This window comes from Sylvia atricapilla, chromosome 1, assembly GCF_009819655.1.
Source record: "Sylvia atricapilla isolate bSylAtr1 chromosome 1, bSylAtr1.pri, whole genome shotgun sequence".
NCBI classification, from domain to species: Eukaryota; Metazoa; Chordata; class Aves; order Passeriformes; family Sylviidae; genus Sylvia; species Sylvia atricapilla.
In genome coordinates, this window is record NC_089140.1 from 14,318,339 (window position 1) to 14,341,090 (window position 22,752).

Consider the following 22,752-nt stretch of genomic DNA (forward strand, 5'->3'; position numbering starts at 1 on the left):
CAACCTTGTCATAATTAACACCAGATATGCTTTTTTCCCCCACAATAAAGAAACAGAGAAGAATATCTTGGATAAAAGTAATTTTTATCTTCCAATACTTAAATTTCCTACATTTTTGGCAGACCACTATTCCTCTGGCATTTGCTTTTACTTTGCATGGCATTAATTTTTACCATTTTTAGAACTTTGGCTTTCTGGTGACTTTCTTCTTTCCTGACAGTACTAATATTATATATTGATTTACCTGTTGAAACATATAGTCCCTGCTATCCTTATTTCTGCATGTCAAAGTTATTTATCTACTATTTCATTTGTCCAGTGCTTGCTTTTGATGGAGCTGCTTGGAGCAGCAGTCTGTCGTTTCAATCTCATCTTCCAACACCACTATAACAGTTTTGCAATTACAGCTGTACCAGCATTAAAAGCTTCTGCTAAAACAGCTGTTACAAGACTGCACCCTAAACCACTACACTGCCCAAGTGGAACACGGGGTTGAATCACAGGCCACACTTGAGTAAAGTAAAAACATCATTCCTTTCTTATTTCAAAATGCAGATGGAAAGCAAGCAGGGGAAAAGTGACTAAAACTATCAACAAGTTGCAGCACAGCTGGTTAAGTTAACAATACAAAAACAAGAACTGACACAAGCTCCAGTTGTCACACATAAAGGCACAGTGCTTAGCGCTCTGAGCTGTGAGTTCATAGCTTATGTTTCCCAACACCTCACCTTCAAAAAGGTGTCGAATGTCACGGTTTTTACTTTTTTTAAATCGGTAATTTCCCAAGTACCCACTTTAGGGAGCACTTTAAAATACCAAGGGCACGCCCCGAACACCAGCGGGCTCCGGCCGAGGGTCTCGGGGAAAGCCACTTTTTAGGTGGGAGAGTGTGTTAGCACCAGACAAGCCTCACTCATCGCTTAGTGACTTCCACATCCATCAATCACTTAGTGACTTCCACTGCTTTTGGAAACAGCTTGCCACCAAGAGAAACGGGGGATCCTCCCTTGCCCACATTCCCCGCTGTCGCCGCGGTGGAGCCAGGCAGGGAAGGGAGCAGAACACCTCTGGAGAAGCGCTGGGCTCCGACAGCCCGGCGGGGCCCGGAGGCCGCGGGCAGCCCCAGCGCCGTGCGCACCCAGCGGCCCGGGGGCTGCAGCGCCGGCCCGCTGGCAAACCCCGCCAAATAAGGCGCTGGCGGGCGGCACGGATGGAAGCGGGCACCGAGCCCCGCCTCAAGCGCGGCTCTCCCGTGCCTGCCCGCCGCGCCGCAGACGCCTCCCCGGCCCGCTTGACGGCAGCGAGGAGGAATGTGTTTCCGGGGCGGGTAAGCGGAGTGCGGACCTCCCCTCCCCCGCGGGCCGGGCTCCGCAGCGGCGAGGAGCAGGCGGCGGCGGGCAGCCAGCGAGGAGCGAGCCCGGGCGTCCCGCCGCGCCCAGCCCAGCCCAGCCCAGCCCAGGACGCCGGGGCGCAGGGAACCGCAGCGAGCCGGGCGGGCCGGAGCGCGCCCGCTGCCCGGAGCCATGGCCGAGGTAACGGGAGGACGGGCGGGGATCGCGGCCGGCCGGAGCGAGAGGAGCGGTGCCAGTGGCCGCCCCGGGGCTCAGCGCCTCGGGCGGGCTCCGGCGGGCGGCTCGGGACCGCCAGCGCCGCTTCCCGCGCCGGGAGCCGCCGCCGCCCCGTGTGCGGGTCCCTCGGCGCCCGTCCCGGGCGGAGGACGGAGCGCCGCCTCCCGCCGTGCCTGCCCGGCGCTGTGGGCGGGAAGGTGCCGGGCCCGGCCTGAGGCTTCCTGTGGCGGCGGGACGGCGGCCTCGGGCCTCCCGTGCCGCCGGGGCCGGCCGGGCCTTTGTGCGCTCGGGGCCGGCCCTCCCCGGGCAGCGCCCCGACCCGAGCCATCCTCTCCCAGAGGGACGGAGCCCGTGCCGGTGCTGTGCCCTGTCCCGGCCGGTGGTTCCCGGGGAAGGGGCAGCACTCGGTCGGGAAAGTTTCGGGCGGCTTCCCGGGAGGGCGGGCGGCCAGAGGGGGAAGGCGCTTTCCGCGGGAAGCGGGCGCTGGAGGTGCAGGAATGGGAACGAAAGGAGTGAGGCCGTGCAGGAACTTGTACCCCGGGGCTTGACCCGCACGTCTCTGCAGAAGGCGAGCGCCGAGAGCGGGGTATGGTCACTTTGAATGACGGGATGGTCGCAGTGCAGCGTTTGCCTGCTCCATCCGTCCAAACTGGCTCGGAGCCTCTGTAGCTTGCTTTAAACTTATGTCAGGATGGCAGTGGGAATGTGAGGCCTCTATGTCTTGTCCCGCATGGGGATTTCTGAAAAATCTTTCGGCAATAGCGCAGTGCTTTGTCTCCTGTTACTGCCTTCATTTACTGGCGGCTGGAAGGAAACATGAAGCGATGGGAAAATCATTCTGACTCACTGTTCAGGCCCATGTCAGATGTCTTTATGTTATGGAATAAGTATCTGACTGCCTGTTAAACTCATTAGGTAGTCTTTGTGACTGTTTATGAAAAAAAAGTTGATCAGTATTCATGTTTGCTTGATTTGTCCTTGATAGAATACAACAGTCCATTCATGCCAGCACATGTGCACGTAGCTGTTGGGTGAAAATGTTGATTTTTCTGGTAGATTTGTCATTGCTGCTGCAGTCCTGTTCATGCCAAGATACACAAACCTTTAGGAGTAAGGATTGTCTCCATTTAGATTAGTGGAGCCACTCACGGCTAACACTACTTGTGTGCTAAGTTGTTGAAATGAAGCAGGACTTCGTGTATGTGGAAACAGATTTAAATAACTTGTACTCCTGGCGCACAGATCTTTTGGTAGGTGGTGGTGGTAGCGTGAGAAAAATTAGTTGTGAGAAATGAGACCAGTTGGTACAGTGAGGGGAATTTTTTGTTCTTGTTTGTTTGTTTGTATGGGGTTTTTTGAAGTAGTATACTACTAGAAAGATGTAAATTAGACTAAATTAAACAAGACTAAGAGTAGTAAAGACATTCATTGTCCACATCCATCCCAGCGACAAAACCGATGATTCATTCTCCTGTCACAAAAAATATTACTTGCCTCTGGGAAATGATTAAGTAGCATTTTGCAAGCTTGCCTAAGGCTCTATTTATAAGGGTTGCAAAAACAGTGAGCCATTGGCAATAAGTTGGCAAGACAAGACAAGTTTAATATGTGAACACCTTCAACTTTTGTCCTTTTCAAAGATGTTTCAGCTGAAAGGTGAAAAGCTGACAGGCATGCATAATCTTACCTTGATCAAAGTTGGAGCTGTTAAGTGCTGTATCTGTTTGCCAGCCACATGATAAATAAACCATATTTATTTCAAAATGAAATGTCAGCAGTTAAAACTCTGGTGTTCTTTGTGGGTGCAGCCAAGGAGCTCATTCTGCTATGGTCAGGCGTCTGATGTGTACCATCTCCCCAGTAATGGCCACCCTTGTGATGGACTGTTTTGGAGGATTGCTTGTCTCTCTAAGAATATGCATGAATTTCTGATGGGAGTGCAGAATTTCAGTGCTTTGTCTTGAGTGTTTTAAAAGTCTCAAGTGGTTTGCCTTATACCACTTCCTTTGGGAAGTGATTCCCAAAGCTGAAAAAAAACTCTGAGAACTTTTCCTGCTGTTCTTTCTCCCTGATTCATGATTTCGTTCGTCTCTCTATACCTCTCATTAAGTAGCTCTGCTGTAGTTCAGGTTTGAAAAAAGCTTGTTTGCTATAGCAGCAGCTCAGGAAGTAGATAACTTGGGTAGCAGAAAGGCAAACTTGGGGAGAGCCAAGCACACATGGGGTGGGCACGTGCTTTGGTCGCCCTTGCCCTGAGTATAGTTCCCTTGCTACTGCTGGTATGAGTGCCCATCAGTTGTTTATAAATTGTTGTCATGCCTACCTTTCCACCCAGTCTCAAATTAGTTGAGTTATGTGATGCACATTTAGCTTGTGGTTCTCCCAGCCTCTCATCAGTCTGCTGTAGGCTTCATGGTTGTCTGTGGTTCTTGGTACTGAAACAAGGTGCTAACAGGCTGTTAAGTACCTTCTCTTGGTGGAACCTTTTAGTAAGCAAAGGTTCTGGTTCTGCATCGGGCTCCCATTCCTTCTGGTGGACAGCAGTGCAGAGCCCTGTTGTTCCTCTCCTGCAGGTGGTCCTGGGGCCTGGGTTTCTGCAGTGTGGACCTGCTCATGGTGCCTCGTGCAGCCTTTGCTTCTGTCACCTGTCATTGCTGCACAGGAGGTGGATATGTGAGCTGTGCTACTTTCTCTGGTAGTTCTCCTCATGGTGTGGGAAGTGGGTTTTGTGGAGGAGGAGGGCTGCATGGAGTTTGCTGGCCATTGGTATACCTGACCTTCCTCTTCCTCATTCCTTTCCTAATGTGTGTTGTACCCCTTCCATGTAAGACAGACTGTTGTAATCAGTGAGACATTGCACAAATGAAGTTAAATCAGTATTAATCACTTGCTTTAAGATTGCTCATGCCACCTCACGTGGCACTTGGAAAAGCATAGATACTGAAAAGACAGAATCCATACTTTACAGTAGCAGAGCCTATTCTGCCTCCTTTGTTTTTCTAGAACATCAAGTGATTTTTTTTTCCAACTTTTTTTTAGGATGGCCAATCCCCTTGGCATCCTTCTAATTCCTAGGAGCTGCCGTCAGCCCTCTAAGAGGGAATCCTTGTTGGGAGTGACTTTTTTTTTTTTTTTTTTTTTTTTTTTTTTTTTCCTTTTGAGCTGCTTCTATTGGTAGAGCTCATAAAGCAATTACATAAATTAAATCAATCTTAAAAATGTAATTAAGGCTGTATGTAGTTAGATTTGTTTTGGAAGTGTCATTAAAAAGTACTTGCCAGTATGTGTGCTATTCCCCTGTGACTAGATTTTTAAGTCAGCTGCTATATTCTGTGCCTGGTAGAAAATTTCCGGTCTCCCAGCAGCAGAAAACTCGGAGTTCAGTCTGTTTTCCTGCCTCTCATCTCCCATCTGTCTTTATATTGCTGATTCTACAAATTTTTTCGCTCACCCTGCTCGCCTTGCCTTGTAGTCAGGTTCTAATAGCAGCGTTCTCTCTGCCAGTTATAACATTGCTGGTTTGATATAGTCAAGGTTTTTCAGGCTTCTGCTCTGGCATAGGTGTGCAGGGATGTTTTTTAGACAAACGCATCTCAAAGCTGCACATGACAATAGGTTTTTGTTGTACGGGGGAGTTAGCTGTTTTTTTTCAGAAGAGGATGTTTGTTTGCTTTTCAAGAGGGAAGGTGTATCACAGATTTGAGAATAAATGAATAGATGAACAAATTCTGCAGCTCTGTCTCCTGGACATATACTGGCAATATCTCTGTCTGATTTAATGTGTCAGAAAATTAAAATCTGTTGGATAGTTCTAATGCTGCTGAATATTGTCATTTATGGTTGCAGATATGTTCTCCTTTTTTCTGTGTAGTTCCTCCTTGCTCTGCTCTGTGGTGTATTGTGTTGCCAACTTTCTAAAAAGGATGATGTTTCTTGTCATGCGGTAACCAGAAGGGACCACAATATTGACCGGTATCTGTCAGTTTTTGTGGTTTTGGCGTTTCTGGGGTAGCCTACAAAGCCATTTGTGTGTTTACCCACAAATGGGAAGACAAATTCTATTTCTTTTTTTCTTTTCTAATTTGTCTTGCATAGGTGTGGTCTAGTAACCTAAACTCCTAAAACTGTAACTCAGAATAAATTTATGAAAAGCCTCTTTCTCTGAACTTTTTTCTCTCCCACCATGTGGATTATTATCATAAGTACCAGTAAAAAGTAAGCTTCATTGTAAGAAATTGTCGTGTCCTTTAGCTGTGTGAGTTTCTAGCCCGATTTAGGACACATGTAAGCTTGCTGAACGGCTTCTGTTGGGAATGCTACACAGAAAATGAAAATTTTGACTTCTGTGAATGAAAAATGAGATACAATGCACCTTGTTATGTACATCACTAAATAATATGATTGCCTTTTTCAGTATTGAAGGTGCTCTCTTTAGCAGAATGTTGTTAGTAAACATCCTGTATTTTTGTAATAATCACCTTCTCTTACTTTTCTCTTCATAAACTAGTGTGGCTAGTGGACTTCCTGGGCTATTGTATTCTCCCATTAATGGATTGGATATGTTCAGAGAGATGGTAAAGTCTCTAACCTACAACAAAATTTGCACATAGCCAAGCACATGGTAGGGGAATTAGCCTGATGAGACTATAATATTAATGTTTTCTTTTGCAAAAGGTGTTAGAATTCCTATTTGTAACCATTTTTGGGTTGTCACTGAGCAGAGGCTCTTTAATATATTAGTGATTTTTTTTTTGCTATATCTTTCTTATTTCTCTTTACAGTCAGCTGCAAAATAGGTTATGAAACATGCTTTCTGTCTTAAAAGCAGTTTCATGTTCTTTTTTTCTTTTCCAACAGCAGCAACAAAATACCATTAGTATTCTTGTGGTTTTATTAGAGGGGAAAGTTTTGAGTAACAAAGCTGAGGCTGGAATTTTAACTCTGTTACTGCATGTAAGAGCTAAGAAGATGCTGATCTTTTCTCACCATCCTTTTCGTTCCCTTCTATTGCAGGAAAATGCTTTATGAATCTTTGTTAAGTTAATGCAATTCTCACATTTTGTCAGCAAATTATTAGAGTATAAAAGTCACTTTCTCAAAAATTCAAATCTGTAAGACCATGTTTAAGTGCAGACTCCTCTTTATATTGCTCATAAACTGCAACATACATGATATCTAATGCCAGTACTTCCTCCCCCAAATGATTGGCATAATATCTGTAGTTCTCTTATTTGTGCTCTGTGTTTTGTATGACATCACTTACTTATACTTAACTTAGTCCTAGTTTTGATTCACTTAGTTTTAACTTCTGCTCTTGGTACATTCTAGTACAAAAGCAGGAAGAAGGGCTGTTGTTTGTATGAATTCTTGTTTTAAACTATAAATTTCTCTGCTGTATTTATACTACGATGCAGTACTTGCATGTAGTTAATTTTCTTCTACAGCTATTAACAATTTTTTTAAACTTTATAAATGTACAAATAAAAGCATTTTTTATATGGAAGCTGAACAGTGAAAGGGGTATCTTTCTTCTTCTCTCATCCTTTGTGGTAGAATGAAAAACAGTAATTATATATTGGGCTGAACTGAAACACTGAACTTACCCTCATTTAAAGATGACTGATCTGTGGTTATTTAAAAGAGAAGAAAAGTAATTGCGTTAGATGCATTTAGAAGGTGTCAGTATTTCGCTGAGGAAATGGTGATGAGTCAAAGGTGGTATTTTGGATATCAGTGCATACTTGGTCTCCGGGAAACAAACCTGAAACTGGGATGTGTAGTTTGGCATAATCTTGCTCTTGAAGTAAATATTGAGATAAGGATGTGTCCATTCTGCAAGGGGAAAAGGAGGTTAACCTGTCATTCTGGTGTTTCTAAATTTTCTTTGGTGGAATTGTAGTTTAATGTATCTTAACATGTGCTAAAACCTTGGGCAGTGGCACTGAGAGTCACATCTTCCCCTTGTGCAGGAAGCTGCTCTACAAAGCCATCTGATCTGTCCTCATCTGCCCTGGGTCCTTGTAGGCTGGCAAGACTTGCTGGGAATGATCTTCCACAAGGCAGAGGATGCTCTCCCAGTGAGCAGTGGGGTAACCAGAGCATCCTGGGGACCATAGGAGGTCGTTTGAAGGACCTGGCATTCTAGCAGCTTGGCCAGCATCCTCCACAAATTCAGCTGCTTAAGTATTAAATTGGCAACATCCAGCTCTGCCTAGACCCTCAGCTGTCTGGTTTTCCAGATCTTGGGTAAAGAGGTTTTGTATAAAGATGAGTACAACTAGAAGGAAGACCTGTTTCTGAAGTGGAGATAAATATGAAAGAATATAATCTTTTTGATTTTAAATCAGAGCACTTTCACAGATGTCAAAAGATGACACATTTTAGCAGTTGGTTATCAAGAAATTTGGACTTCTGATGGTGACTTCTGATATTGCTAACACATCTTTACGAATTGAGTGGCTGAAGACTTTATGGTTGTCCAGTCAGCAAGTGAAATGCTCCCTCTTCTGTTAATGAAAAGGAGAAATGAAGAAATCTTTGCTGTCATTATCCACAAGGTTGGCTAGGGTGAGCATGGTTGATGTGCTGCCAGTGAGTTCTGGCTGGGCTTTTTTCTTATTACACTGATGTTTTATTTTCTTGTGTTTTAGGGAATTAGTTTTAGAGGGCTTAGTATAAAGTCAAGAATTACCTTCTCAGAGGTTTCTTTTGTGCTTTTGCAAAGTTGTATTTAGTGTGTGTTACTGTGCTGACTCTGTGATGCCAGGTGGATATTGTCCCAAAGCTGAAAGGCATGCTATAGCCCATCTGCATAAAATAGAAGGCTTGTCAGTTTTTGAATTGTCAATTTGCTGATTTTGTGTCAGAATAAATTCAAAATCTGTCTTTCAGTTACATATGAATATGACTTACGTGCATTTCCAAAACATCTGAAAGTGTGACATTTTAGAAGATAACACTTGTTCTTTGCTTTTACTGTGCAGTTCAAAAATGGAGAGTGATTTTTTTTTTTGTGTTGTTTTTGTCACTTCTATGCAAATACAAATCAGTGTGAGAAATTAATGTACAAGAACTTCAGTGTAATTTTTCCTGGGTGTGGGCTTCAGCATAAAAAAGGAAACAGCAAATTTCCTTTTTTGGAAGAACATGCTGTGCATATCAGCTATAGGTTGTTAAAAACGCATAATAAAATCAATAAATAGCAATAAACATTTTTTTTCTATGTGCTATCTCCCTCCATTACACATGTTGTTTACATAACTTTTCAAAGGCTAGACTGAAATGTTACACAGCCATGTTACAGATACCTTGTTTCGGTGAAAAACTCAACTACAGCTTTAAGGAGACTGTGTAAGATTGCTGCCGGCATTTTTACCACTGCCAGCTGTCGGGTTTGGAGTGTATCTGGATAGTAATAAAAGTATTTGCACAGATACTGCCTCTTTTTGGTGCATAATTCACAATGCAGTTTCGCTTTCTAAATGAATAATATCAGTATTTAATATGATTAACATTTGTTTGTAGCTGGAAGCAGTTTTACTGCTGCATCTCTGCAGAATTAGGAACAAAAGTAGCTCGCTCATTAGTGATAACTCAAAACTTGGTTTTCAAATTTACCAAAATGTTCCAGTGGCTTTTGAACCATGAATTCAACTAAAATTGTATTTAATTTTCATAGGAGTCTGCAGCAATTTGTACCAGCTGTAGGTCTCAACTGTCCCTCCTGCCTGTAGCTGTGCAGCTTTGCCATCCTGCTTGCATCAGCTGTGGAGGTTATAGGGCTGTACCTTGAGATATTGAAATAACTTTTCTGGTTGAAAAATAGCTTGGCAAAAAATTAATTTTCAGCTAGTTCAGCTTTTGCAGCTGGGAGACCACATGCACTGTGAGGGACATGCTTCAGGGCCAGGGGAGGAACGGGAAAACCTGCAACTCATAGCGAGAGCGTGTGGCACTGTGGCAGTGCAGAGATAAGTTGGCATAAACTGCCGTGGAACCGCACGGCATCTGCTCGTGCCTGCTCTAGTGCTCTTCTGACTTGAGTAATCCATCTGAACTTGCTAGATGAGGTGAGAAATCACTCAGCAAGGTGTTATTGCTCAGCTTGTTCCACTGGCTCAGCCAAGAGGTGAAAGTATCATCCGCAGTTGGCACCAGAGAGATGAAGGGGGCAAAGTGGGGAATTCTGGGGTCTGGAGAAGTTGAACTGTCACCTGGGTTCACTGGTAGCAAACTGGCACGTGTACTTGGCTACTACGAGAAATCTCATCTTTTATTATCTTTTGCAGTGCTCTTAGAAGCAGGACTCCAGGCTTAAAATCTTGCTCTGGAAAGCAGCAGAAGTGTATGAATAGGCAGATTTTTCAGGCAAGGACTGCTTTTTATGAAGTACTTTGTCATGAGTCTGGGTGGGTTTGGGTTTGATTTTTTTAATTAAAAAGTCTTTTAAGGTTGAAGCTATGTTTTTTTTCCTGAGATCGGTGAGCTTTTTGCAAGTGCTCAGATTTGCATCGAAATCTGGGTGAAGTCCACTGTTTTTTTCAGTTTGTGCCTCTGCCTAACCAGTTATCACTGCCGTTGAATTAATAATCATTGTTAGTTATCTACACAAAAATATATAACATATGTACAAAAAAATATATATAGAATTAAATTATATTCAAAATCTCATAGATACAGGTTTATAAGGCTGTATGTAGTTCTGTGGGATGACCAGTTTTTTTATTATTTCTGCATGATCATTTTTCTGGACACTTACCTGGCATTAAAAGAATGTTGAGGATGAGAGTTGTTTCAGTACAAGTCTCATTCTCAATTGTGTTTGAATAGGGAATTTATAGTGACTCTTTTTAAAAACTTGATGTTAGATATTTGAATATTATCTGTAACTATAATTTCGTGTGCTTGCTATTTAAATTCTGAAGTAAAATATGAACAAACAAACCTAAAATGCTTCAATATTTTGTTCTTTGCTTGTGTTATTTTTTTTAGCCAAGTAATTTATTCTGATAACCTATAAAAATAAAATCAGAGTAGTTCCCCAAACTGGCTGGCTGTGTTATGGAGCATTTATAAAGAATTAAGTCAAAGATCAGCTTAGGATAGTTGGCCTGTGACAGCCTGAATTTAGGCTGGTTTAGCAGCAGAGAACCCCATGTAATTTTGAAGGGCAATCAGTCTGACAGCTACCTGCCCCTTCTTAGAAGCTGTTTCCTCAGCACTCCTCTGTCCATGTGGAGGTCTGGTTTTCACTGAGGCTTACAGAAAGTGGCTTTTGACATGGAGGGGAAGGGCTCAAGGTCCGAGTGGAGCTGGCTTGGGGTAGAGGTGGAGGAGGTCCGTGAGTGGTAGTGCAGAGTCAGAGGTTGCTCTTTCGGAGATGCTGCAGCACTGCTGATACTTTCAGCTGCAGTTAGCTTTCATCTGGGTTTTGGCTGTTGAAACTGTTGTACCCTGAGTGTTAATGATAGCTCTTGGTGGGTGAACTCTGCCATGTAACGACAGGCGAGTTTCCGCTGAGTTTGCTCTTTGCGGTGTGCCAGCTGCTGGCTTCCTGCAGTACCTGCAGCAATAGCCAGCAACACGTTTGCAATTGTTTTTTCTTAAAGAAATAGATGAGCAAGACATTGCATTTTTTGAAATTCTCTAGCTTTTTACTTAAGAGCATACTTGCCTCTGTTCTGCTTTCCCTTTAACAGAAAAGCTTGGATTAAAGTAAGTTTAGCCAGATGTTGTGGCAGTCATGGAAGCCTCGGAAGCATCAGTTACAGTCAGCTGTGTAAGAGCTATATTTACATGCTTAACTAAACTTTTCATTTCCCCATGTGGATAAATGTGAGGTTTAAGTTGCACAAAATTAAATAGTGTCTTTATGGGAGTAGTAAGTGGTGCAGAGTGTGCAGGAATTTAATACCGCCACACAGAACAGACCCCCATGTTTTCTACTAGAATGGCTCAAATTATTGTGTGGTATTCCTGATTGTAATCTGCCTGTGCTAAACTTAGCCAAGAAGTCTTGTAGGCTGAAAAAAAAACTACGTAAACAAGTTGAATATCCAGTTCACACTTTCTCCCACAAAAAAAAGGGTGTTATATTTAGACTAGAGAAGAGATTAAGTTAATTATGGCAAAAAACAACTCATGGTTCTAAAAGCATTTGAAAAGTACTGAAACAATAGATTTTTAAAATTATGTTTAAATCAGAGTTATGTGAAGAGATGCTTGTAATAATAAAATCCTGAAATATTTGTTACAGAAAAATACTTACTCATAATAGCAAGATTGAGTAGGGTGATAATTCTTACAAATTTCTGGAGACAACATGCTTTGAGTCAGGAAGGTTGTGATGAGCTATTGGAAGCTTATGTTTGAAAGAGTATGGAAAAGGGATATTTTTGACAGTGACAGTTTTAAAGGGGAAAAAATTACATATTTTTGTTATTGGCACATGTACACATTGTATATTTATCCTTCAAGAGGAAGCTTTCTAGGTGTGCATGTTCAGAGGTGCTGTAGATGCAGCAAACACTTTCAACCACAGTATTGGGGTAGCAATGGGCATGGTGTGTTTTAGTGGTTTAGGTTTGGAGAGGTGCCTTTGCAGGGTTCTTGCATGCCAGCATAAGCAGCACAGGAACAGATTTTATTGTTTTGTCCTTTCCTAAAACTCAAAGAGCTTCATAGTATCCTTGTAGGAATCCCCAGGTTCTGTGGGCTGGGTGTACCAACATGGGATTTCACAGGCACAACAGCTTGAAAAGTGTAGAGCAAGATGTAATTGCAAACTGGATTGTCAGAGATGTAAATGTTATAGCTTAAACTAGATATAAGCCATAGGTAATTAACATGTAAAGCACATTGCTGATGTTTTAATGAGGTGTAGCTGCAAGTCTGAGTGCTCTGATGGAGAACATGCAGAGTTGTATTTCTCTCCTAATTTAGTGTTGAACAGTAAGCACAGTACACCTGTTTGTTAGTCTCGTTTTCCAAAAGGACCTGTCAGAGTTTATGTTTACGAGTTTAAAATTGCAGTTTGTGGATAACTGTCTGGTAAAAATATTTAAATAAAAAGGAGTATTTTCATGAGAAGGAGTACCTGACTTGGCTCTTGAACAGTTTCATATATGTGGTTATCCTGCACAGGTTGCTTGTTCTTGTGAGCTGTGTCTAAGTACTACCTGCCTTTCAGGTGTTGAGGTGCTTTCCAGAGCAGCTCCTGAACTGTGGAATCTCGGCTTCAAATTATGATTCAACAGGTCAGGAAAGTGTTATACACATAGGCTTTTCATGTGTGTAAAAACCAAGCCAGGGACAAAGATGGTTAATACAGCAAAGTAGTGTTCTTAAATTAGTAATGATTTGTGGTATGGTAGTACTGTGAAGATATAGTCATGAATTACCAGCTGTCTGTGCATGGCAGTGTGTACACACACTGTTTGAAAAAAGGTTCTTCCTTCAAAAGTAGTGCTGACTAACCAGTGTTAATCCTGCCTCCACCACAGTGCTCTCCAAAAGGCCTGAGAACAAAGGGAAGAGATCAAGGTTGCACTTGGGGTTTGCTGACTAGAAAGAGGAAGGCTCTTTGTCAGTGACTGCATCTTCAAGTTGGCCCTCGTGCATCTTTTCCCCATTCTTTTACCTCCTGTCAAAATCGTTAGCATGAAATTTGGATGTGTGTGTTCTGAAATAGAAATATGTCATGAAAAGACAAATCATGATGTGATTCTTGGGACTGTCCTGTGTAGGGCCCGGAGTTGGACTTCGGTGGTCCTTGTGTGTCCCTTCCATCTCAGAATATTCTGTGAATAAATTGAGGGGGCATTAGTAGCAGTAGTCTTCTTTACAGTTTGCTATGGCACTTGTTTTTCTTGTGATGAGTATTACTTAGGTATGCAGCTGATTGCAGGAGTTGTTATTAAGAGAAATTATCAATAGATTTTACTACTGAAAACACAGAAATACAGTGAAACACAACTGAAATACCATGAAATCAGGCATGGTATGTAATTTACCCTGCCTTAATAGGTTTGCTGTGTTCCATAAAAGTCTACATTCTGTAGGCTTTTCTGGCTTCTGGAAGCTCCCTGGCTGCCTTGGTTCCTTGTATTCACTTTTAACTTAAGTCCCTAGAGAAGTCCATATGGTTTGGATTGGTCAGGTCTGCAGGTAGAGAGAGATTTCAGCCCAGTGTGCACTGGTCAGTCATCATCCATGACACAGGAGGTTTGCAGTTGGGGCTCTCTTATGTGTTCGAGTGTGAGCATATATCTGTTTCCCTTCAGTTTCCTTCAGGGTAGAGAGCATTTGGTGGGGGGAAAAAAAAAAAAAAAAGTTCATACTCCAAATTATGAACCCAAGTCTCTGTTTTTTCTGATGGACAATAGACTGTAAATCTGTAAATATTACAGGGAACAGTAATTGGAACCCCACTTATGCCTTTTTATCTACCTCCTGCTATATGAGCCCTGCTATATAGCCCCTCCTGTTATATCAGTAGGTAAACTAGACAAAACTATCAGTTCGTTTTCCATCTCTGCCTTTTGTTCTGTGTAGCAGCTTTGGTTTAATTAAAGCTTTTACTAGTATATCCTAGGATGGATAGACCATTCCCAGGAAATAGGAATGCAAACCCTCTGGGGCTGAGGAGGGACCTTTTAAACCCTGTTACCTTACATCCTGTGCATGCCACAGTACTGTAAAATATATGGGATCCATTACCACCTTCTGTCATTTCCCAACTGGATCCACTGCATTTTATTTTTCTCATTGTGGAGAGATGTCAGATACCAGAAAACTTTATCATCTGCAGTTGTTCTAAAACCACTACCTCTGTTTTTTTCTGATTATAGATGAAATTTATGTTTTCCATTAAGAAAAATCTTCCCCTCCACAATTTCCTACAGCCAGGCACCTAACTTGGGCAGATGTTTCCATTCTATAATTCAAATCAAAACCAAAAAATACTTTGCATAAAAATGCCCAGTTGCTTTTCATTCCATTGTTTAGAACTGTCAGAAAGTTGAGAGCTGCTGTGAAACCCAGACACAAATACCAGTAAATTCTATGTAAAAGCAGCAATGTGTTCAAACCATGTAAGTGCTTGTGAAGTTAGTGGTTCAGTCTTGAAGCAGCTGTGTCCTGTATAAACTAACAAACACCCCATACTCCGGGGACACAGGATGATACCATGAAGAGCCTTCCAGTTCTGTTCTCATGAGCTGTGGCCTCAGCCTGCTCATAATTGTACTTGAACATTTTCATTTATTCTGCGAAAGAGGCTATGTGATGTAGGTGCCCATGCTGGGATTTCAGCAAAAGACACAAAGTTATTTTAGAAACTAACACCTACTGATTTTTCCCCACTGCATTCAGGCCTTTTTGGTGAATTTTAAGCTCTTTGATTTTGTGGGAAATTTTTTTAGAGCTGTATGAATAAGTGGTGGGGTAGTAATGTAGTGTAACTCAGTCTTAGCAGTTGCATTACTGTTCATGTTTGTTGACCTTACTGGGCACAGAAGCGGGGCACAGTAGTTTCGATGTCAAACTTGAGGAATTGTGATATCTTTTCTCATGGTTTGGGCATGCAGAAATATGTATTCTCATCTCGTTTTGGAATCCCAACCGTGCCAGGGGAATCTTCTGAACTAACAGTGACATACACTAGTTGTGGCAGGTGACCTTACAGAGCCATGCTGGAATGGAGGAGCTGGTCTCCCTAACCTAAGCAGAAAATCAGTTTTCTGTAGATTTTAACTCTCTTGTAATTGAAACTTAAATCCTAATTGGTTTATTATATATTATTTTAATATATGATGCCTTGATAAAGCAGTGTTTGTGGAAGCGATTCTCATAAATATCTGGGGACTTTTTTTATTCCATTAACTTAGAAATAACTGACACAAGTCCAGTGTGAAATACTGTTAATTTTTTATGCTGTAGCATCATGGTAGCTGAAGTGGTTATGCATTAAAATTTTCTCAGGAAACATTTTGAGTAAGCAGTCTTGATGTGCTGAACTTTTTGTGTAAAAGTTATTTCAGTGCTAAAGAATTTTTTATTTTGCACTTCAGTCTGGGATAACGTCCCATTCCTTCCATATTACTGCAAGCAGTTCAAAACCTGCTGTGTTCATGTCTGTGAAGTTACCAGGGACAGAAGGAACATTGTGGTCTTGAGCTGTGCTGTTAGGCTGGTAGATAGATAGGCTGTTGAAGGAAGGCTTACCTCTGGCATTCCCATTTGGATTGGTGTGTTGCAAAGTCCAGCTCTTGGGACTGCACTTCAGTTGTCCATCTTGACTTTTCCCGTCAAATTCACTTTCCCTACATGGTGGTGCTCTGCTGGCTCATCCCTGATGATGCAAGGTCAGGAGCTGGGCCTCTGTGCAGGGCAGCCATCACAGGGCTGGTCTGCATCCAGGGAACAAACAGTTTTGCAGGCTGAGTTTAGGATTGGGTTCTTTGATTAAAAGAATTGCTGGCAATTCAAGCCCAGTTTTTATCCCAAATCTCTGCTTGCTTAATGAAGAATGCATCACGTAGTTTCTTAATGGTGGTCCTGGAATTTACTGTGCAGTGTGTTCCAACTATACTTCAGTATCACAGTAACACTTGATTAAGTAAATAAGGTAGCTGTGAAAGTCATAAATGAAAAATTACCAATTAAAGATTTGTGGGAAAATCTATACCACAGGCTTGAAAGCTTTCATCAAAAGTAATTCCATGTAAAACTTTTTTTTTTTTTTTTAATACTGGTGCCTTACTCAGCAATATGCTTCTCTGAAACAGAACAACGAGATACCATTTTACTTCTTTAAAAGTGAATTGCTTCTTTACAGTACAAGCAAGTATGTTTAGAGTTGTTTCATGTGCAGGCAGCTTGGGAATTGTAATTACTGACATCTGTTGTGGGAGTTCTGCTGTCAAGAATATTTGCAGGTCATTGCTAGAGGTTTATAGTGTCTGTGTGATTGCTGTCCCATGTCACTAAGGTTGTTTGGTTCTTCAATCCCTTCTTTTTCCCGATTTTTTTTTTTTTTCCAGAAATGTCAATCGGATTAGTTCTGCCAGTCAATAAAATTCACACTGAAAAGTATGGCCCTCAGCTAATGCCAGGAAACCTTCTGGAGGGAGGGAAGAAGGAACTGTTTTAGCAGGGTAGCCATCGAGTTCTGAAACAGGCATCTCCAGAGACTATTTCATTTTGCTTATTTTAGAAACTTGTCTCTTCCTGCTCTTTTTTTAACCAGAGCCTTCATGCCTGGGGGTGGGGGCTTGGCTGTGTGACCAGTGCAGTCCAGCACACAACCACAGGCTGTGGCTGAGCAGCACGAGCTTTTGCTTCCCCACTTCCTCCAAGTTCTCTTGTTCTGCATCCTCTTCTTACCACTTCTGCCACACCAGGATAAGAGATTTTGTACCCAGGTAGAAGAAACAAGGCACTTTCTTTGTTGGATTAATTTCAGAAAGATCTTTTCTTGCTCCAGCCCTCCTGGTGGCCGTAGTAATGCTGGCATTGATCAAAAAGGAAAGCAGTAAGAATAATCAGCCAGGAGGCTGGTTAACAAGAGTGAATAATCAACAGCGAGGACGGGGCAGCTCTCCTAAGTGACTTTCTATCCTTGCACTACATGAGAGTGGCTGTAAATGTAACATCAGCTCTAGGAGGAATCAGTTCCGTGCAGAACCAGGATTTAAATCCCTGAAAATACAGCTCATGCTAAGAGGCGTCAGGCTGCGGGAAGCACGAATACGAGTCCAAAAGTGTGAGTTGTGTATTCATTCCTAGGTTTATAAGTGCAATTCGAGTGGTGTGTGGGGATATGAGTAAGCTGACTGTCTGGATACTGCCTCAGAAAGGTGGTATGTGCACAACAGCTCAGCTCTTACTGCGCACTGAAATGTTTCCCCCGTGGTCTGGTTGCATGTTTCAATGGAAAGCTTTGCAGCAAGGCACAGTTCAGAATGCAGCAGGGGCAGATGCCATGCAGTGTTTTCCTGTGCTTGCCGTCAGCTTGGTGGGTGCTGCATTACTGGGTGAGACGAGGAGCAACTCAGCTGAGGGGAATAATACTGCAGGAACTTAATATGTTGTTAATATTGCTTTAATATCTGTATAAATTGTGGCCTTGTGGCAGTGCTGAGCTGGAGAGTGATGAGAGGAGAGCAGCATAGCCATCAGTATTTCATTTCAAAGAAATAAATGTGTGTATAGCTCTTACCTTTCTTCCTTGATCCCATTTGCCCAGTTAATTTTCTGCAGGGATGCTATTGCATTCTAATAAATAAATTTTAAAAGGCTTCAGTACTGTGGAGTGGTTAATTTCTTAAATATCTCTTTGATTAGCAGAATGTGAAGGTTCTAAATACTTAATTTACAAATTCAAAATTCTATGGAGAAATAATCCTTCCTTCTTTCTGTTGTCACTTATTGAGTCTCTCATCTCAAATTAAAAGCTCCAGAAGTTTCCATCAAAGCTGACTTTATAAATAAAAAACCTTCTTCAAGCATTACTGTGTCAAGACAGTTAGCAAAAAAGAACAACTTGGAAAGCATTTAATCTAAACATTGAAGGTTATGTCCATGTTTGTTTTTCTAAAATATTTAACAAAAATAGAGTATGGTTCACAAATGTGCAGAAATTATTTTAAGATCAGTTTTTCTATAGCACACCGTTTGCAGACTTTTAAAAAGGATCCAAGTGGTGATACAGTTTTTATTAAAGAGATTGCAATCACTTAGGCTTTGAGTTGCTTTTTATTCAGGGAGGAAAAAACCCACTTTTTCAAGGATTCTGTAATACTTTTCAAAGATTTAGAAAGAGGAGAACAAGTATAATAGAAAATAGTTACATGTTGCATAAAAATCGTTACAAGAAATAAATTACTATTGGAGTTTTTTTTCTATTGCCGTCATGTGTAGTTGAATATTGACACGACATTCAGTTGTAGCCCCACCAAGGATTTCCAAAGGCTTCCTTTGGCCATCCAGTGTACTCAGGAGTTATTTGTTTGAGTTTATTCCCTCATGGAAAAATCTGCAGGAGGGCAGTTCCCAGTGCTGGCTGGGGACTTGCAGGGGAATGCATCTGACACTGCAGCAGCTGGCAGGAGGGTTGGAGGATGAGGGTGTGCATGGCTTTGTCTGCATGGGACAGCAGTCAGGGCTGAATCCAAAGCAGCAGATCTCTGCTGATGTTTTCCCAGCCCTCGGCAGCTGGAAAAGCTGTTGAGCTGTGGAGGTGAAGGAAGCGAGCTGCGTGCGCCGCTCCGGGAGAGGGATTGCCGCAGCCAAATATGGAAAAGGACATTCTCCTTGTTAACTTCACCGGGACTCTGCCCAGAGCTGCATTCGTCATGCGCCTGCATTTCCACTGGAACCTTTCTCTTCCAAATGGTCTTAATCATAGCTTGAGCACTGTGTCACATCTTTGCTGATTTATTTATATAGTCTGTGTGGACTTGCTGCGCATCCACTCTTAGTCTGCCCTAAAAAGGTGAACTGTTTATCATTTTCTCATCTAGGCTGACAGAAAAGATGATAATCACCTGTTGCCAGCAGCTTGGCTTTTTTTCTTACTGAACAAACCCACCCCATTCAGGGCTGTACTAAAAGCAAAACTGCTTCTCGAGCAACAAAATACCCTTTCGCTTGAGGGGAAGCAAGCTTTGCTGAACACAACATACCTACCATAAAGCCAGGAAAGAAGAACCTAAAAGTTGAGCAACCTGGTAAGGACTTGCTGTCCAGACTCCTGCTCTGGTAGGTGAGCTCCTAACCATTTAACCCCTGACTTTCCAAGCCTTGGTTCAGTCCCTTCATCTGTCTTCCACCTGCTCTTGTTCCTTGGGTCACCATTCTCCTCCAGTCGAGGTTTGTGGTTGCACAGGTTGAATTTAGGTGATCACTTATAAAGGAACTCTGTAAAATAGTGTTCCTGGAAGAGGGCTTTTGTGAATGAAGGACTGGTCACTTGCAGCAGAGTGCAAAAAGAAATTTGAGTTGCATATATGCAACAAGTAGTGTTCAAAAGTTAAGTAAGATGCAATTTGCAGTTCAATTTTTTTCCTCTTTTTTAATCAGTAATTTCTTTTGTGCTTATGCATAACATCTATCAAAGTAGTTCAACAGCATATTCTCTTAATTCTTCTGTGTCTAAACTCCACTGCCTGTCCTTTCATCATAGCATCCACTGAAAAGTGAGCCAGAATGATTTATCAGAAAAATATGAGCCATCTGATACTGTTGTTGGATACAATTTGTTAGCAAAGGGTTGGCTTCTGTTTGAAATGTTCCCCATCAGATTTTGGAGCGGCCATCCCTTCTTTGATAGGTCTGGCTGGATGTGCAAAGTAAAAACCATGTTTCAGTGTGTACAAACCAAAGCTCAGCTGCTGTGCTAATTTGAGCATTGTTTACTTTGTTGCTAATTATTACGAAAAGTAATACCTCTTCTAGAAAAATTACATGTTCAGGTTAGGAGATCCTGCCAAATTCACTTTTCCTTGGCTATACTGCAAGATATTTTTTAGAACAGAAAGTTATTAAGAATACTTTTGTTTCCAGGATGTCTGGAGAGGCTTTAATTAGCAACATTTCAGGGTGTTCAAGGAAACTGGTCGTTATCATCTTAAGTTTTCAGAACTCTTATAATGAATAAAAAAGAAATAGAATTTAAAATAGTATCAAAATTTAAAAGACAACTGACCCTGGCTGATAACCAGCTATTAAGGTAGAAATTATTTTTTTTTTATATTTAGCCTTTCATTTATACTTAAAGCACTGAACAAAGTGGTTTTTTCTTTGACATGGGTGGTATCCATTAATTTTCTGTTGTCTAAAGAAGAAAAAACAGGTAGTTTATCTCAGGGATGGATGCTTTATGTGCATATTTTGAAAGGAAATTTCTGGTTTGTTGTATAAAGTGCAAAGTTAATCTGTAAAATGCCCTTTGATGATTCTGAAGAAAATGTTTTGTAAAAGGCCTTGGTGTTTATCTTGAAACAGAGATGTGGGTATAGAAGCTCTGTTTCCGTCCTGTATTGCTGTGGTAGCTTTATTTAGAAGTGTCTCTCTGATAACATTCACAGCATAAATACGTTTTTATAAGGTGTTAAAAGATTGGTCTGGGTTCTTTCCCCCCAAGAGAACAATGCTCTTCTGCAAGTAAACCAGCAAGCTATGAGATATTTATCTCATAGCTTGCTGGTTTAGCTAGAGAAGAGCATTTCAAAGTAATTTAAGAAGCTGCCCTGTTTGATGATGTCTTCTAAATACGGTGTAGCCCACAAACATGGTTTGTATTAGGGCAAAACTGTCCAGCTGGTACAACTAAGGTAATTAGATTTACATTTGTTCCATGTTCCTTGTCTCCTCTAAAACACAGTTGTATGTCCCCAGCTTCGTGATTTTTTTTTTTTTTTCACTTACTCATTACGTTTATTCATCCAGTTTGATTTCTGGTTTTGTCTTCCAGACTAATTTCAAATTGCTCACGTGTGCTGGCGTCCTCTGCTGTTTGATATGGAATGGATTTGCCCAGCAAGGTAAGGCACTTGATTGCACTGCAGTAGTTAATTGCTGCTTTAAAACTGTATCTGTTTAGCAGTTATTTGTTTGGATAAATGCAACCTCATTAGACAAATGCTGATGGCAGTAGGTCAGTCATATCTCATGTTAATAACCTGTTTGTAGTGGGAACTTAGTTTACAAAAGCAGAGTGAACCAAAATGAAATGCTGTTGTTGTAAACACCTTTTTATAAATGAAGTGACAGATTTGTGTTCCTCTCTAGGTGGAAGCGACTGCATAAAAGCTAATGCAAAGTCATGTGGGGAATGTATACAAGCAGGACCAAACTGTGGCTGGTGTAAAAAAACAGTAAGTGTTGCAAAAATCTTTTTATGGTTTGGTTTTTCCCTTGGTTTCAAACTTCAGTGAATACTTTACCCGTATAGAAAGTCTGTTTTCATTTATAGTAGTTTCCTCTAGTTCCTCAATTCAATACTTATCTGTACTTAAAAAATCAAATGCTATGATTTTTCTGATTTGAGTAGAAATTTTTTTCACAATGTGTTTACTTCTCCTTTTATAAACCCCAAGTGTATACAGACCCTATAGGCTGTCTCATAGTTATTTAAAATTACTCCAATGTGGGCTCTGTCTGAGTATGCTTAATAATATTCTGCCAGTGACATTAGAGTAAGAGCTAAATTTAGACAGATGTAGGTGGAGTAGGGAAAGAGATTGAAGGGGTTTTTTCTTCTGAAAGAGAGATTTTCAAATTTTAGTTTTCTGTTGTTCGTAGACTTGAAGAGTAGGAGATAGGTTTGTGTGGGTGGATAGTTTGTTTCATTACAAAACAAAAAGGGTATGTTCTTAGGTTAAGAAAAATTAAGTTCGGGAAACTAAAAAGTATAAGATATAACCAGTGTATGCTGACATATCTTCTTCAGGTTAGAAACATTTTCAGAAGAAAATGTTTTCTATGGCTCTTCTTTGGTTTGTTATTGGAAACTGAGAAATTTTCCTGTTTCTTTTTAGGAGATGATAATTTATCTTTATTTCTATCTATTGCCTACTTACTGTTCTCCAAACCAGCTTATAAATTTTCAACATTTTATTAAACTGACTGATTTTATAATTTGGCCTTGAGCTATCAGATTTCTTGTAGGTCTGTATCACCAAAAACTGACAAGCTTTGGTATACATTTATTTATATGCATGTTTTGGGGAAGGAGGCAGAATCCGAATCAGCCAAGTTTCTCAGTTAGAAGCCATATTTATTTATATTTGAGGTTAGAACTCTTTAAGGTTTGAGGTAATGATACTTTGTTGTTCAGAACAAAGTCAAGTGTTGGTTTTGCTTATGGGTGTTACTTTCAGATTGAATTTCCCCAAAATAAGAGTTGTCTTTCTTTGCCCTGCTCTGTCAGCATACAGCTATTACTTTGTTGTGGAGTACCAAGGTACACTTATATAATCTTAATTAAAAGGAAAGAATGTTGAAAGCAGGCTGTATAAGTAGGTTCACATTTCACATTATTAGTAACTATGTGAAAATGAAAGATTTTCCTACTTGCAGTCACTTTTAGAGTAGCCAATTTAAACAGATGTCCCACTTCTGATGGAGGTGACAGTGGGCTTTATTTTTGTTTTTCTTCTTACTTGCATCTTATACACAGATA

General features: G+C 41.2%; 1 protein-coding gene across 2 annotated transcripts in view; it reads left to right on the top strand.

Annotated features, from left to right (window-relative positions):
• The first annotated feature begins 1,364 nt into the window (after positions 1-1,364).
• ITGB1 (integrin subunit beta 1) overlaps positions 1,365-22,752 on the top strand; it is a 43,609-nt gene continuing 22,221 nt past the window's right edge. The window contains exons 1-3 of one of the 2 annotated variants that reach the window (XM_066315170.1): positions 1,365-1,532; positions 21,043-21,112; positions 21,360-21,445. In XM_066315170.1, the coding sequence (XP_066171267.1) occupies positions 1,524-1,532; positions 21,043-21,112; positions 21,360-21,445 (165 nt within the window). In that variant the 5' untranslated portion in view covers positions 1,365-1,523. The remainder of the gene's footprint in view (positions 1,533-21,042; positions 21,113-21,359; positions 21,446-22,752) is intronic. The other variant, XM_066315179.1, reaches the window with a different exon arrangement.